Genomic DNA, 16448 nt, shown 5'->3' with positions numbered 1-16448 from the left:
TAACTACAAGGAAATGCTGATATTTTTATTCCCTTTTAAAAAAAAATAAAAAGAACTGTGGTCAGCTTCTGAAAGGTGAGAATGCGTTCTAAATCCTTTGCAAAGGCCAGTGCTTTGACTTATGCTTAAGTTAATGACTAAGAAACTATTTTGGGATTAAATGGGTTCGAAGTTCCTGGTCAGGAGTTTCGTTTACCTTTGGTAGTTCTATTGTTTCAGAACTGAATGCAATGCCAGTGAGAGGTATAAAGCATAGTAATTACTTGCACTCCCTTTGAAAATGACATAGGGTCTCCTTTCCTATTAACTCTGATGAGAGTTATGTGCACTTTCTCTAGGGAGGACAGACCTTACAGAGTTTCCAGGTAGAATAAATCTCTTCTCCACTCTGTGTTTAGAGGTCTCATTCGGGTTTTGGTTGGTTGTTGATTTGTTTTTTTTTTCGATGCTGTTAGTCATTTAAGTGGTTGGCATTGAAAAGGCAGGATTTCAAGTTTAAAGGAAGCATAGTCTCTTACTGGAATGATTTTAGTGACTTATTTTTGTTTGAAAGATAAATATCCAATTGTTTTTTGAAATCATGCGGCTGGATTTACAAGAATATGTGCAGTGTCTTGTGGGCTTGTCCATAGGGAGTTGCACTGCTCTCCAAAAGGGACACTTTTCTGGCATTTCAAACCCACCAAAGGCTCAGGGAGGGAAGGACAGGCCAACTCCCCAAGGCACAGGCAGCTTGGAGATGGTTCAGCCTTGAGGACAAGAAATTGGATTGAGTTGTGGACTTTTGATAGTAAGTGCTAATTACTTCTGGCAATATTTTCTTTCTCTTTATCATTTTCAGCTTCAATAGTTCTATCACATGCAATGTATTTTAGCACAGGTAAAGAAAAGAGCTGCTGCTGTCTTAGGGAAGACGAGAGCTCAAGGCAGCATGCTGATTTGCTTCCTGTTGGGAGTAAGAAGCCTAGAGACCGTGTGGGCTCTGTTTCTACAACCCAGAAGCACATGCCAACTCTTCTGAGGCTTCCTCAGAAAAATCAATGTTGAGTTTCTCAACCTGCAGCCCATAACTCTCTCAGATTATTATTCTCAGAGCCTTTAGGCATAAGAGATAAAGGAAATCTGTTTTCCTTCTTCTTATAATCAGTTTTGCCAGAAACAGCTATCAGCCCTCCTCTTCCCAGGGAACTTTAAAAAATCAGATGTGTAGAAAATTCTTGATGCTTAGAAAATTTCGTTATGCTAAAATCACTAAAATAGTGCTGGAACCCACACTGTGGGAGCAATTTCCTATCATCTGTAATAAGGTTTTACTTAGCATTCAGTAAGTAAAATCATTTAGGTGGGAGAACTCTCTACCGAATGTTCCTCTAGGATAATGCAGCTCTTACGTATTTACAGGGCTAAACCACATTTTTCTATATATTTTTTCAATGTCTATTTGTGTTTCTATCTTTTTGCATTTATTACAGTAAAAGGCACCCTTTCACATAGCAGTGAAAAGATAATGCAGCTTCTCAAAATAGCAAATGGACTAACAACTAAATTCCCCAAAAAGCTTAGCCAACTCTTCTATCCAAGAAGAAAATGCATATAAGAAAATCCCTCTTCTAAGGTGTGCTCAGGGGTCAATAGATTAGTGAACTGTACTGCTAACTGAAAAGGTGGAAGTTGAAGTCCATCCAGAGGCACCTGGGAGAAAGGTCTGAAGATTTTTCTCGGGGCGAGAGGGTGAGGGAACCACTGAGATTCTGTGAAACACAGCTCTACTCTGACATACCCGGGATTGCAGAGTCTGGATCAGCTTGGTGGGAGTAGATAATGCACACAGTATCATTCCCTATAGTTTGTGTATTCTATTTGTTGTTGTTGTTATGTGCCATTGAGTCGCTTGCGACTCATAGTGACCATATGTTCAACAACCCTAAACCCTGCTCTATCGTGTGCCAATCTCACTGCCTCTGACACACCCACCCTCATGACTCCAGTCACTGAATCAATCCACCTCATTGACGTTCTTCCTCTCCTGTGCCACCCCTCCACACTCCCAAGCATGACATCCCTCTCCAAGGACTGGTCCCTCCTTGCAACATGTCCAAAGTATGTAAGATGAAGCTTCAGAATCCTTGCCTCCAAGGAGCAGCCTGGCTTCACCCTCTCGGACAAACTTGATCATTCTCTTAGCAGTCCATGGTATATTCAGTACTCTTCTCCAGCACCACAGCTCAAAGGCATCGATTCTCCTTCTATCACCCCTGGTCATTGTCCAGCTTTCTGATGCATAGCAAGTAATGGCAAAGACCATGGCCTGTGTCAGGCACACCTTAGTCTCCAGAATGACATCATTCCTCCTCAGTACTTTGGAGATGTCTCTGACAGCAGTCTTTCCCAATGTAATTCATCTTTTAATTTCCTGGCTACTGATGCCAAGAGTGTTGATACATTTAACAAAAAAAAAAAAGATTCAGCAAAATATTGTTCTGCTCATATTCCTGCCCGCCAACTAATTGCTGTCAAATTGGAACCAACTCATTGCTGCCTTTTCAGTGGGTTTTCAGAAGCTGTAAATTGTACAGAAAAGATTGTCCATCCTTCTCTCTCAGGGCAACTAGCAGATTAGAACTAACTTCCTTTGCTTTAGGGAGCAGTCATGGCCTAGTGGTCTTATGCTGCAATCCTGAAGACACACAATTCAAATCCACAGGAGAGAGGTAGGCAGTCTCCTCCTGTGCAATTTACTGCTTGAGAAAATCTGACAGAGGGTCAGCTACGGATCAGTTTTGAATCTCTGGTGAATGACACCAATACTCACGAAGCCACCAGACCCTCCATCTGCTCAAATGAGTGTTGTCTTACTATAGCAAAAATTGTACAAATTCAGTAATTGAACTAAAACTGGAAAGCAAATAACAGCTTGGGCAGCAATGAGTAACAAGTAACAGAGTGGTTGTAACAGTGGACTCTGGCATGGCAGAGGGAGGGCGGTGCAGGCTTCCGATCTGCTGTCCGTAGGGTCACTGTAAATATTAGTCAACTCAGTGACACCCAGCTTCAACACAGCAACAACTGTGCTAATTCTGTTTTGTGATATTGAGTAAATAAAACCTAATTTTTCTATATGTTGTTGTTGAGTGCCATCGAGTGGGAACCGACCCATAGCTGACCTTCCAGCAGGTTTTCAGAGGCAGGTAAAGGCAAGGAAGGAGGAGATTGCCCATCCTTCTTCTGCAGAGCAGCTGGTGGATTCAAACCCTGTGCCTTCTGGATTGCAGCACGGATTCTTACCACTAGGTCACCAGAGCTTCTGGAAATACAAGAAAACATATCTGCTGACACCTATTACTTTATTCCTTTAGGTAATCTTAGAGAAAGAAAATCATGCAAATTTTGAGTTTATTGTTAAAACTGAAGATATTTCAAATCCAGAAAATTTAAAATACTTTATTCAGAAATGCAGCAACATTATTTTATGAACACCAAATTATTGTAAGGATACTTTTTGCATTTGAACAGAACATATTAAAGAAAAGCAGACTATTTTGACCATGGAGCTGAGCACCAATAAATATGAACTATTGTGTTCATCTATAACTCCTCTGAATGGACCAATTGCTGCATGTTTCACTATAAAATGATATTATTTCATTTGCTGTGTGCGATTTTCCAGTCAATATTTGGAAATCTTTGAAACCATGACATTACTAGGAAGGTGGTCACCAGATTCCTCCAATTACATCATCAATTTCTGCATTTCCAGTCTTGGTCCTTGGCAGTCCTTTTCTTTTTCAAAGCTGTCTGTCTGAGCTCATGAAACATAGTGACATTACTTCTCAGTGTTGTTTAGGGTATTTTTCCCCCTTGTGTTTTTTGGGGGATGATGTTTCTAATTCCTTTAAGATTTTGGTAGTAGATGCAGTCTTGAATGACACATGTCATGCACAGGAGGTAGTGACTGCAAAGGCTAAGAGATCTTTGTCACAAGGTTAAACAGTCCTTCTCTCTGACCTGTGCTTAGAGTTCATGCCTGCTTCTTGACTATTTAGAGAATTGAAATCAGCTTATGACTGGATCTTCCTCCTCCCCTCTTCTTCTATGGCTGTTATTTTGTGCATGGCCAAACCCTCCTTGCTTGCTGCCGTTGCCAGTTCTTAACTTGGGCGTTCTGTGTTTGTAACAACTGCTTTTTGCATGAACATTTTGAAATGTCAGAGAAATTAAACAGTTGTGGAACAGACCGAGCTGTGGAACTTATGTTTTCGTGTGCTGGGGCTGTCAATTACGTGACATTGAAAATTACTTTCATGTGGCTTCTGACGTTCCTCTTTGGTTTGCTTCTTTATTTTAGGAAATTAGCATTGTGAAGTATAATAAAACATTGATTAAATATTCACAGTGTTTTAATAGAATTATTTTTCTAAAACATGATCCCATTATAAATAACTAACTATACTGGGCATGAAATTGCATTAAGACATGATTTCATGACATTGCCAAGATGATTTTGAAGTATAAGCCATGCCCCTGTAACTGCCTTAATATCTGAACACTGACTTCCACTGATGGTATCTTTCTGGTGCCAAGTGGTAAGATTAACTATGATGCATTTGTCCAGGTTGCAAATCTCTTAAGCTTATAACCAGTATTTCAGTAAAAACAAAAAGGGAAATATTTGTGTGATGACAAGTAATTTTAAAATGTCACAATTTTAAAATCAGATGTTTTTTATAAATTTATGCTAGAAAAATAGTAATATTCTTAGCAAAACAAGATAGAAAAAGAACACTCCAGAATATTTAAATTTCTGTTTTTCCAATCTTGTCTCAGATTAAAAAATGCATGTGACTACTTTCTTCATTATTGCTACCAATTAAAATTAGAAAAGCCATAGAGTAAAGTAAGTTCATTCAGCTCATGAAGTGGTTTACTTTTAATATGTAGTGGATATTGGGGAAAAATAAATTCCTTTGTTTATAACTTGCATTCCAAACCATTATGTGTTGGGTTTTGCTTTTTTTTTAATATTGGATTCATTCGTGAAGAAGATTTTCTATAAGGTATTTTGGGAGAAGGAGTCTTTTTTAAAAAAACAAACAAACAAACCCCAAAACCAAACAACAAAATCGATAGTCCACTTTGACATAATCACTTTTTCATTCTTTTTGGAAAATCCTTGAGAATTTTAATGTTTACAATGAATTTTTGCCCTCAGTCTTGTTTATTCTTGAATTGTCTTTTTTTCCCCTCCATTTCTCCTTCTCAATCCTAGGTCCCCTTACAAAGAAACAGACAGATGATTTAGGGGATAATGATGGCGCTGAAGATGAAGGTATTTTTTCCCCACCAAATCTATTTGCATGACAAGGGCCTCAATCACTTTATCCACCCCTATTTTTTCACTTCTTGTCTTTTTTTGAAGAGTTGTTTTGAATTCCCGTTTTTGATGTGTTTTGTCTTCCTGCTTGTTGTTACATAAGTACATATTTTTAATTTTTTTTTAAACTGAATGTTAAGTTTTACAGTTTGATGCCAAACATGAAAGTTTGAAAGAGGGGCATTTTTTTTGTTGTTTTCTTGAACTGACTTTTGATATGTTTCATCCCACGTTTTGACCGCAATTTGTCCATATTCTTTGAACTAACAACCTCTCCCTTGTAGTCTCTCTGTAACCATTTTGCATGTTTTCTAATCTATGTAAACATTTTACCCAAACCAAGATGTGTTATCTTTTTACATTTGATATTTGTTTTAAAGGACTCCACACCTAGTAAAATGAAAGACCAGCTAAAAGCTGCTATAAAGTATTTCTTAAACAATTTATTTTCTAGTAAAAAATATTATTTTCTATTGGTTTGATCAAATATTACAGAAATGAAATTATATTGAGAAGAAAAGACAGTGCACCTACACAATTATAAACATATAATGGCACTTTTGCCATTGAGTACAGGTATTTTTTTAACAAAAATAATAAAATATTTTTTCATTTCAAAGGGACAATATCTCCAAGATTGACAAATTTTCCTATTTTGAAACTATTTTCATCAACTTTAAACTATAAAATATTTCCTACTTCATTAATATAAAAATTGATCTTTCTAGCTTTCTGACATATAATTCTGATTTTTGTTTATAAATATAATGATTCACTAGACTAAGTTGACATTTCTCATTCTGTTGAGTGCCATTAAATTGTAGTTTAAATAGGTCTGTGGATTGGATTTTTATAGTTATGATTACTATAGACTTTAATCCCAAGTTTAAAAACAATTCCCAGAATTCTAGAAACTAAATTTCTTAAAGGAAGAATAATGTTATAAGAAAGGTTTTCCAAACTAACACTATCTTGATTGATGCAATAAAAAGCATTAGTTCTATGAATTGCAAGGAAAGTACACAGGAATAAATTTTTACGCAACAAGTGTATGATTTTCATTAAGTCACTTTTCATAAACTCTAGTAGAAAATTAAATCATAGAAACAATGTGGTGTTTTAAAAAATTTAAAATGATATATTATTTTAGTATTTTTATAACATTTAAGAATTATTTTGATAAAATGTTCTTTCTGACATTTGATGAAAAATTCATGTTCTATGAAGCCCAGCAGTGAATTAAACATTAAAACAAAGACATCATGAATATTTGAAATAAATCATTATAACTACCTTGAAGTTATAATTTTGAATGTTAAATAGCTAAAACTAATGTATAATACCAAAATAAAGATGATAATTTCTTGATTTGACAACTTGTTGGAGATTTGAAGTATTGAACACATTTACGATAGCTATCAACTTTAAAGAAGGTGGGTTTCTGCTTCCAATACTCTAAAGAAGATTGCTTCTGACTGGGACTTGGGATTTCCTGAGTCCTTTCAGAGTCTTTAACTAATTGATGTTTTTTTTACATTAATAGGAGCTGAGTTCAAGGATCATTCAGTGTGTAGCATCTTAAACTTGAGATTTTTCAAGTGTAGGCATAGTGTTCATATGCGTTATTATTTTCCTATTTAAAACGAAAATGTTTCGATGGCTAATGCGAAGTGATTCTCCTTCCTATGATAAAAAGCACACAGTAAGACGTTTTACAGGTTCGCAAAGGATACCTCTGAGTTACCATAGCTAACGAAACCATATAGACACAAATTTATTTTATAGACTTACTTTGAAGCACATTTACCATTTATCATATCCTAAACCCTTATTTTAAACGGCAGTAGTGTTTATGTTGAGTACTACCCAGAGGAGTTATAAAATCAAGGACCATTTTTAAATAATCAAAAGTGTGGAATGTCAAAGCAATCAATTCAAGGTGACTCCATTTTACTATGATGTTTTTGATAATTATCTAGAATGCAGGACAGTTACATTCACATAACCCTCAGGGAAAGAAAAAGAACGAAAATCTTTCTTGAAAATTCTAAGCACCGCATATTAAATTTCTTTATATTTTATTGACTTCAGAGTGAAGGAAACTGGAGGCCAATTTCCACATAGAATTTGTCTCAAAACTTGAGGCAACATCTCTGGACATAGAGCAGCTCATCTAAATCACTTGATTGACTCTTCTGTCAGGAGCCTACTTAGTTATGTACTGGTAGGTGCCTTTGAGATAGAACCAACTCATAGCAGGACTTCAAAGGAAATCACACAAAAGGAGATCTCCCAGTTCACTGGTGGAGCAGCTGGTGGCTTCCTAGCTGCAGCCCTGTGGGTTGGGAACACAATAACTGGTCATCACTTCCCACTGCCCAGGTGTTTCTTCCTTTTTGCGTAGCCTTACCCACCCCTGGCTTCCACAGGCTTCCTCAGACACCCAGGAGAAGCTGCCCCTCGCTTGTACACAGTGGTGGAAGTCTTCCCGCAGAGCGCGCTCGTGTCTCTGTCTCTGCTGTCCTTCATTCTCTGACCAATTTTAAGACAGACTCATTAGAATAATTTCTCATTTGTGCTTTATTACAGTGAAAAAAGAACTGCATGCTTTACATCTATATTTTTGCGATTAAAAAGAAAACAATAACCCTTGCTCTAAAGTGGTCAAAATGCTTCAAAGCAACATATTGGACTCTTACTGTTTATCTTGAAAATTAAGAAACATTTCAAAATTTTCAAAAGTCTGCGGGCTGCCTTCTTGAAGCCAACCCCGAGCCAGGATTGCCTCGTAGGTGAGCCTCCAACTGCCTGTCAGTGGCTGCTTGCGGATTTGAACCACTACAGAGGCCTCAATAGGGACACTATTCAAACCCAATTTTGTATCAGACTTAAAAAAGAAAATTGCCCTGGAGTTGATTCCAACTCCTGGTAAACCCACTCTATCTGGGTAGCATTGAGCTCCATAGCGTTTCCAATAGCTGCTTTTTCAGAAATGTGTCCTTGGGCCTTTTTCCAGGTCACTCTCGATAGACCCAACTTGTAGCCTTTAGATTAGCAGCCAGTCATATTATCAAATTACCCTGGGATATAGCTTCCAACACAGACGTTTGCTATGAGTTCTTTTTCTCCACCTATTTGCTCTTGTATGTTTTTATATACTTTTAAACTAAAAATGTATCCTTAATTATGCTATATTCAGTTTAATAAGCCCACATTGGACCACATTTCTCTTGATGATTTTAAACTATAACTGAGATTAAACTATCTCAGAACGTCTTTTGATATCAGAGAAGGATTTAATGGAAGCAGTCTTTCACAAAACAAAAACCTTAAATTTAGAAAAGCTTGCAAGTTTGCAACATGTACAGTTAAAACCATGCTTCCTATGAAAAGAAACTGGCAGGCACATTTAACGAGTTATGTGACTAAGAATTATTACTGTGTCTTTAATCAAGTAATCAGTCAATTAACTGTTTAGGAAGTTCTGATGGCCTAAAGAAACTTCACTGCAGTCCCAAAGGTGAGTGGCTCAAATCCAGCTGCTCGGTGGGTAAAGGATACAATCTCCTCCCTGGGATTTACTGTCTTTGAAAAGCTGCTGGAGGGTCAGCTATGGGTCATTATCCACTGAAAGGCATATGACACCCCCGCCAAGTGTCAGGAAAGACAAAGGGGCATCTAAAGCCTGATTGTCTGTCCCAGACTAATGCCTCCTAACTGCTTCAGAGCCACTGACACTTGCTACATCTGCTGAAAATTTGGATTCTCAGAACAAGACAACAGTTTTATCATGAGCATTTTCAAGGAAAAGCATTCATTAAAGCAAGGAAAAGCATTCATTAAAGCAGTGTTTCTCTTTCCTGGTTCCCTAAATTTACAGAGACTTGCATGCTGACCAACGCATAAAGAAACTCTGCAGCTAACCAAAACATTTGAAAATATTTTATGAATGTTTGAATTATATTGATATTGGAATTTGTCAGTCTTTAAATGTATTTGAGGATTTTTATTATTTTAGTGAAATGAGTAGATGCTGTTTCGATTAAGTGGAGATACTTAACTGAAGTCAGTCAACAATGACACTAATAAATAAATCCAGGCCTTTCGTTTGGGGTCGCTATGAGCTTGCTCAACTCAAAGGCAATCAGCAACAACAACAACAACAGCAAGGATAAGTAAAAGATACTTAATATCTTTTTCACTAGAAATACAATTGTGTCCTTCTGCCATAGATGTTATTACTAAATGATATATCTTGTTGTATCTTGTTCAATGGTTCTCATTTTACCTGCTTCTGTCAAGTTGAATCCCTAGTCATCGTGAATCTCTTGGACAGAATGCCACCATTTCATTCCCGAAGTGGAAAATATTTACAGCTTTATGTCATTAGCTGGTCACCTGGTAGTTTTGAACCATCGAACTTTCAGTTAATAGACAAGCACTGAAGTACTGTGCCCTCAGTATTCCTCAAGTGAACAGTAGGCTATCTAATATACAGATTCTGTTTATACATATTTTTGTTGTTGTTTTGGATGCTAGAGACAGAATCAACCCATAGCTGACCCTCCAGCAAGTTTTCAGAAGCAGTTATCACAGAGGAGGAGGCTGCCATCCTTCTCCCACGGAGACTGTTTCCTTTGGGATTGTAGCTCAGTGTCTTGCTACTAGCCCACCAAAGCTCCTAGTTCATTTTTTTTTAAAGATTCTAGTTTATATATATATACATATATATATATATATATATATGTGTGTGTGTGTATTTAAAAACATATATTTAAATATATATTTTAAAATATATACATATATATATTTAAACTTCATCTATTTACTGCTAAAAACAAAACAAAGTAAAAGAACACCATCACCTCTGAGTAGATTCCAACTCACAGCAGCTCATAGTTGGGTTTCCATGACCATAAAACCTTGTAAGAGGAGATTACCCATCCTTCCCTCAAGTTGTGGCTGGTGGCTATGAACCACCCACCTTCCAGCAAGCAGCCTGACATGTTATACCCAACTGCACTTGGGCTCCTTTTTATTTTCTAGTGGTATCAAGAAAAATCCATTAGGACGCAGAAAAATAAACTCTAAAATGAACTTTTAGATAAAACACTATCAAAAACAAAATAATATGAATCTTTCTGATAAGATAGCATCACAGAGTTCTATTGCACAAATTTAGTTATCCCCAAAGTTTCTTAGCAATATTTAGGGTTCTTACATAAAAAGCAGTTTTACTTACTTAAATAATTAATATTCCTTAAGACATCTATTTATCACAAGAGATTTCCTTTAAGAGAAAAATGAAAATTTTCAGAACATCATTAGATTTCAAAAAAATTTCAGGAGATCAATTGCTTAGTATATTAAATTCTCAGGTAAGACTGAACATCTTTTGAAAGTTGCAAGAGACAAACTGAAAATTAAAAGCCTAACCAAACTCTCAGTAATCCTATCAAGTCTATTTCTTCTAAGAAAAATCAGGAGATAACCTTCAAAAGAGCTTCTGGAATCTATTGTTCGATATTTATTCTTTCCTCACAATGTCTTTGTCATTGTTCTATTTGGTATAAAACGTGGCAGGTCTTCCCAATGCTGGCCTGTATTGTTTGCAGGTGAACAGAATGGTTCTACCAAGATTTCATTACTGTTCACAGTTGGTGCTTTGTAATTCTATGTAATTTTAATTAAAGAAGAATTCTGAAACAGCCTCCCTCTGTGCCACCTCGAAGCATACAATTAGCAGAGTACAGTGTCTGCTGTGAACAGTCAGTTAATGATTTCACTTTAATAATTTATTACTGCCTCTTCAGTGCCAGCCATAGTTGAAAAAGAAGATACTAAAAGGCGTGTAACAAACAGGAATTTAAGGTATATGGTTTGATTGACCTTTAAAATATCTTTTGTCTAATGTACCCACGAGTCCCCAAATTGTTATAAAGGAGCCATTTTCCCTCCCAAATTTCTAGAAGATACATTTACAGTTCCTTCCCAAATGTACCTATGTTTCTTGGCAGTGTCTGTATCAAAGCATGTACCATTAACTTAAAACATGATACATTTCTCATCTAAACACTCTGGCAGAGGAGGGAGCTTAAATTGAAAGAGGAGGGAGTGGGTTAATAAAGCAACTTTAAAATGTTTCTAAAGTTATCTCTAGGTTTACCTAACTTGAAAGTTTGAATAACTAAGTTGAGTATAATTCTTGATCCGAAAACAATATGTCAACAAATCAGTTCATTATTAAAGGAGAAACCACTCAAAAAACAGTTTTACTTTAATAGTTAATAATCCTTAAGACATCTATTTATCACAAGAGGTTTCCTTTAAGAGAAAAATGAAAATTTTCAGAACATCATTAGATTAAAAAAATTTCAGGAGATGAATTACTTAGCATATTAAATTCTTAGGTAAGAGTGAACATCTTTTGAAAGTTGGAAGAGACAAATTGAAAATTAAAAGCCTAACCAAACTCTCAGTAATCCTATCAAGTCTATTTCTTCAAAGAAAAATCAGGAGATAACCTTCAAAAGAGCTTCTGGAATCTATTGTTTGGTATTTAATCTTTCCTCACAATGTCTTTGTCATTGGTCTTTGTGTTAATAATACCAGTAGGGCTACTACTAATTAATACTTTTTTTCAGTAAGTTTGTGTTGTATTAGTACAATTTGAAAGCTAACACTTCAATCATAAAGATACAGGAAAATTAAGTTTGAAAGAAAATTAAAAAAGCCATGAAGACAAAATAAGCAAGCTTGCAAAATAATTTTCAATAGTGGCATTTAAAAAAAAATATACTGATTTTTTTCATTTATGAATATAAGGAGATTATGAGATAAGCTATTATAATTATCATTATATCAGTTATTATCTTTAAAATTTTATTAGCCATATTTATGATATGTCGTATTTCAATCTCCATTCTACTTAAACTAAATTTGCTGAAATAATTATGAATATTTGATAGAAATTAGTAATAATCCAATATTGTATAAAATGATTACACCTTTTCCACATGTTTTTTCCCCAGATCCTTATTGAGCTAACTATTAGGAAGTGGAGAGTATCTTAGTAAAACAAATACATTACATTAAATTGGGAGTTGTAGAAAGTACTTTAACACACTCTAATTTCCAGCCCTTTCCACTTTACCTGTCTGTTTTTCCTCATGTTTCCAACTTAAAAATATGTAGTCAAAGTGGAAATGAGAAGAGTTAAATACACTGAATGGAAGAATAAAATTTAGTCTGTCCTCTATTCCCAAATGATAAAAGTATGTGAAATGATTAAATGACCGCACCCTTTAAGTTGTAGTCCTGAAATGCAACCTTAGGAACATAAATTTTTATGACCCCACTGCCTAAACATTCATCTGAACAGTCCTTAAGTAGTGAAATGAGACTTCTTGTACTAAATATGCATAAATGATTTCATATGATCATGCAACCTTTGCTGTAAACCTTTACAAAAACGAGAAATTGAAATAAAACCCACAACAAACCAAAACCAACCCAGCTTGCTTTATTAACTAAACAGTGGTATCAACACATTTATTTTATAAGTTCTTAAATTCCAGGAAAGGCCTAAAACATCTCTAAAAAGTAATGGCTTTCTATTATTTTACTGTCACTTAAAGAATCACTGAATAAGCACTAAAGTTTATACCTCTTCTTAATGCTTTCAGTTTCATAATTCAATATGTAATTTGTAAATACTTCATTTAAATTATTAAGTTGAAAACTATAGATGTCCACTGGTCTCTTCTCCAATATCTATTAATTTGAATTGCTTAAGAAACGCTTTGTAAAAGCAGCAATTTAAACTACTATTATCATGCCCTCTTGTCCCCACAGTAGAAAATGTATTCTCTGCTGCCTTTTGTATTTTATGAGGATAAGAACAATTGCCAACTATTTGTTTTTCAGATATTCGGGACAGTGGGGGTCCTAAACCGGTGATGGTGTATATTCACGGTGGTTCGTATATGGAAGGTACTGGAAATTTATATGATGGGAGTGTCTTGGCAAGTTATGGCAATGTAATCGTCATCACAGTCAACTATCGACTTGGGGTACTTGGTAAGAAGTCCTCTCTCTCTCTTGCGCTCTCTCCCTCTCTTTTTTCTACCTCAAATCTATGATATGCATGGTAGTTTCTTTTAACTTATTTTTTTCTGTCTTGCTGCTCTATTTTTTTTTTTTTTTACTGTCTGATAATTGCTGAACCTTGAGATATTTTCAAGATATTCTGTGAATATTCTCAAGTTTGGTGCCCAAGGGCAAAGTTGATTTTAAGATATTAAAGTTTTAAGTTTATTTTAAGATTTGAAATGAAAAGGTGAAGGTATCCTTTCTGCTGTTGAGGAATGTTCTTCCACTTTGGCTTTATAGAACTGTGAAAGGGCCTTACTAAAGAAGAGTTAGTCTCGGGACAAATTTCTTCGTCGTCTACTTGTCTTTTTTACAATGCTGTAAAATTGCCTGTGGCTTGCAATAGCCTTAGAGAAACAAGTTTATTTTCTCATCCAGAATATGTGTAGCTGCTGAATATTCTGTTGAGTATTGCTGTGCTTGGTATAGAGTTTTGATTTTGGTTTTAAATTTGATACAGTAATAATCAGGACTATCTTATCTGAATGTCTCTTGAACAGATTATTTCATTTGAAAGCATGCATTGACTTCTTAACGTGACAGAGACCTAAATTAATTATGTATTCATTATTCATTTCCCTCTCCCAAATATTTAGAAAAGAAAAAATGAGTTATGGTCTTTAATATATTTTTACTATTTTTAGATGTACATTTTTATTCTCAATATTATAGCTTTTCCTATGTATTATTAATGATAATTATTAACTTTATACTAATCTCCAAATTGAAAAAAAATACTGAAACATTTTAGATGGTCAAATGTCTTAGAAACGGAAATGTTTTAGAAACACAAAAATTGATGTTTTTCCTGTGGTTTATTTCTAATTTTGGAGGAGAGTGGATGATACTATGGACATACTGTCTGAATTATTTGAGAACATATTCATCTTGCCATAGTGTCTACTCATGTTTTATTATTTCAGTGGACAAGAACGATTATTTTCCCACTAAGGAAAAGTGCATATTTGGAACCATATAAGGAAATACATAGTAATTCTTAGATGCCTAATGTTGTCATTTGTTTCTAATGGTATGTTTTGATATGAGACTCTTAAGTATCTTCAATGTCTTTAATACTGATTAATGTTGGCTTTTTTGTTTTATTTGTTTTTCTCCTATTTTCTGAATTTCTATATTTGAAAAGTAGTCCAAGTGACTGATTTGCAGTGTATAATTTTGATATTAAATGGCAAATGGTTTTAAGAGTATTTTTTATGGACATTTTTCAGTTATACTCAGTGTTACTTCTTTCTGTTGGTCATAAAAAGATTTCTTTACAGATAGTTTGTAATTGGAAATATTCCCTATTTCATATTTAAGATATTCCAAAATAGTGAAGATTTGAATTAGGTCCATTTAGAATCTTATATTCTTGTCTACATCCCATCTTTAAATTCCACACTGAACAGTTAGATTTCAAAGCAGATTCAACTGAAAAAAAAAAAAAAAAACAACAAAAAACCAAAACAAAACAAAAAATAATTAACTGCTCAATCTCTATATGGTAAACAGGGTTTATGGTTGATGACTTCCCCTATATTAAATGTTTCTTCTGGTTTCACTGCCAGCTACTAATTTAACCTGTAGTCTACAACTGTGTTACTGTTCCAAAACATTTCCTTTGAAGGTTTCCTTTTAGTGTGAAGAAATACAGAACTCTGCGCTAGTAATATAATGCTATCACTGTCTTTGAACATTAGTTCAGAATAGATGCGCTCTGGTTATTTTTATTCTGTAATATACATGTAGTCAGAAATTTATTTACATTAATTAATTAATGATAAATGAAATGCCCAGAACATTTATTTCAAATACACTTGAATGTGTGATGCATCACCCATTTTATCTTAAAATTTAATATTGATTAATGTTGGCTTATTTCTTTTTATTGATTTTTCCCCTGTTTTCTGAATTTCTATAGTTGTAAAGTGGTCCAAGTGGCTGATTTGCAATGTACAATTTTGAAATTAAATGGCAAATAGTTTTAAGAGTATTTGTTAGAACTTGAACATCTGTGAACATCAGGTGAACTGCTGCTAAAAACCTTAAGGACTTTTTGTTGTTATTAAGTTACTTAATGGTAACAAGGTAAGTTAAGGTGTCCTGGAGGTGGGATTCAAAGGTATTGCTACTAAGGGTTGCACTTAGAAGAGTATTGGCAATTTCTAAGAAATCAAAATGTGGTTCCTCATCAGAGAAAACCTTGAATTGTATTTTGAGCAATTTAAAACAAAGGAAAAACATTTGGGGAAAAACACACAAACTGGCTAATTTTGAAATGTTTGTTTCCAGTGACTGATAGCCTTTTAAATATGGAAATGTCTGAAACAGTAGTGCAGTTAATGTTGATGTGAATTTGCCGTCTCAAAATGGAAAAATTGCATGACTTGTTTTAGTAGTAAATGAAAAGACAACAATCCTAGATTATAAAACCCATTATTACATTATTATATACCCCACGTTATATTATTCAGTATGCTTTACCAGCATCAGAAATCAAATAGGTATTTTTTTTAATCTGGTTTTCGCTATTAGTAGTTAACCTTATGTATGCTTATAAGGCAATTGAAACTGTCATAGCTTGGGCATCTTAACCCTCAAAATGAAACCTTGACACCTTTTTTTATAATTAAGCTGTATTAATTTTAATGGACATTTACAGAGATTTTGGGTTTCCGTTCATTCATTGTTGCACTATTTTCTCTACCCTCCCCCCCAGTTCGTTCCTCTTCCCCCCCCCTTGAAAGTCTGTTTTAATTGTCCCATGGCCACAGTGTTTGTCAAAGCCAGTTCTGATTAATCTCCTTTGTCAGTGTGTCCCTTGCCGTTCCCTATCACTCCTCACTGAGAGAGACTTCACCCTGATTCATAAGGAAAAGGGGACAGCATATTCTCTTAGCTACTTCCTGCTGAAAAGGGACGCTGT

General features: G+C 34.9%; 1 protein-coding gene across 6 annotated transcripts in view; it reads left to right on the top strand.

The window, feature by feature from the left end:
• NLGN1 (neuroligin 1) overlaps positions 1 to 16448 on the top strand; it is a 1195112-nt gene that overhangs the window by 543894 nt on the left and 634770 nt on the right. For 3 of the 6 annotated variants that reach the window (XM_006890338.1, XM_006890337.1, XM_006890342.1), the window contains 2 exons: positions 5267 to 5326; positions 13298 to 13450. In XM_006890338.1, the coding sequence (XP_006890400.1) occupies positions 5267 to 5326; positions 13298 to 13450 (213 nt within the window). The remainder of the gene's footprint in view (positions 1 to 5266; positions 5327 to 13297; positions 13451 to 16448) is intronic. The other 3 variants (XM_006890339.1, XM_006890340.1, XM_006890341.1) reach the window with 1 other exon arrangement.

This window comes from Elephantulus edwardii, unplaced genomic scaffold (genome assembly GCF_000299155.1).
Source record: "Elephantulus edwardii isolate Elephantulus edwardi_28Jun2011 unplaced genomic scaffold, EleEdw1.0 scaffold00088, whole genome shotgun sequence".
Lineage (NCBI taxonomy): Eukaryota > Metazoa > Chordata > Mammalia > Macroscelidea > Macroscelididae > Elephantulus > Elephantulus edwardii.
The sequence above is the reverse complement of the archived record's forward strand: the minus strand, read 5'-3'. Positions and strand labels throughout refer to the sequence as shown.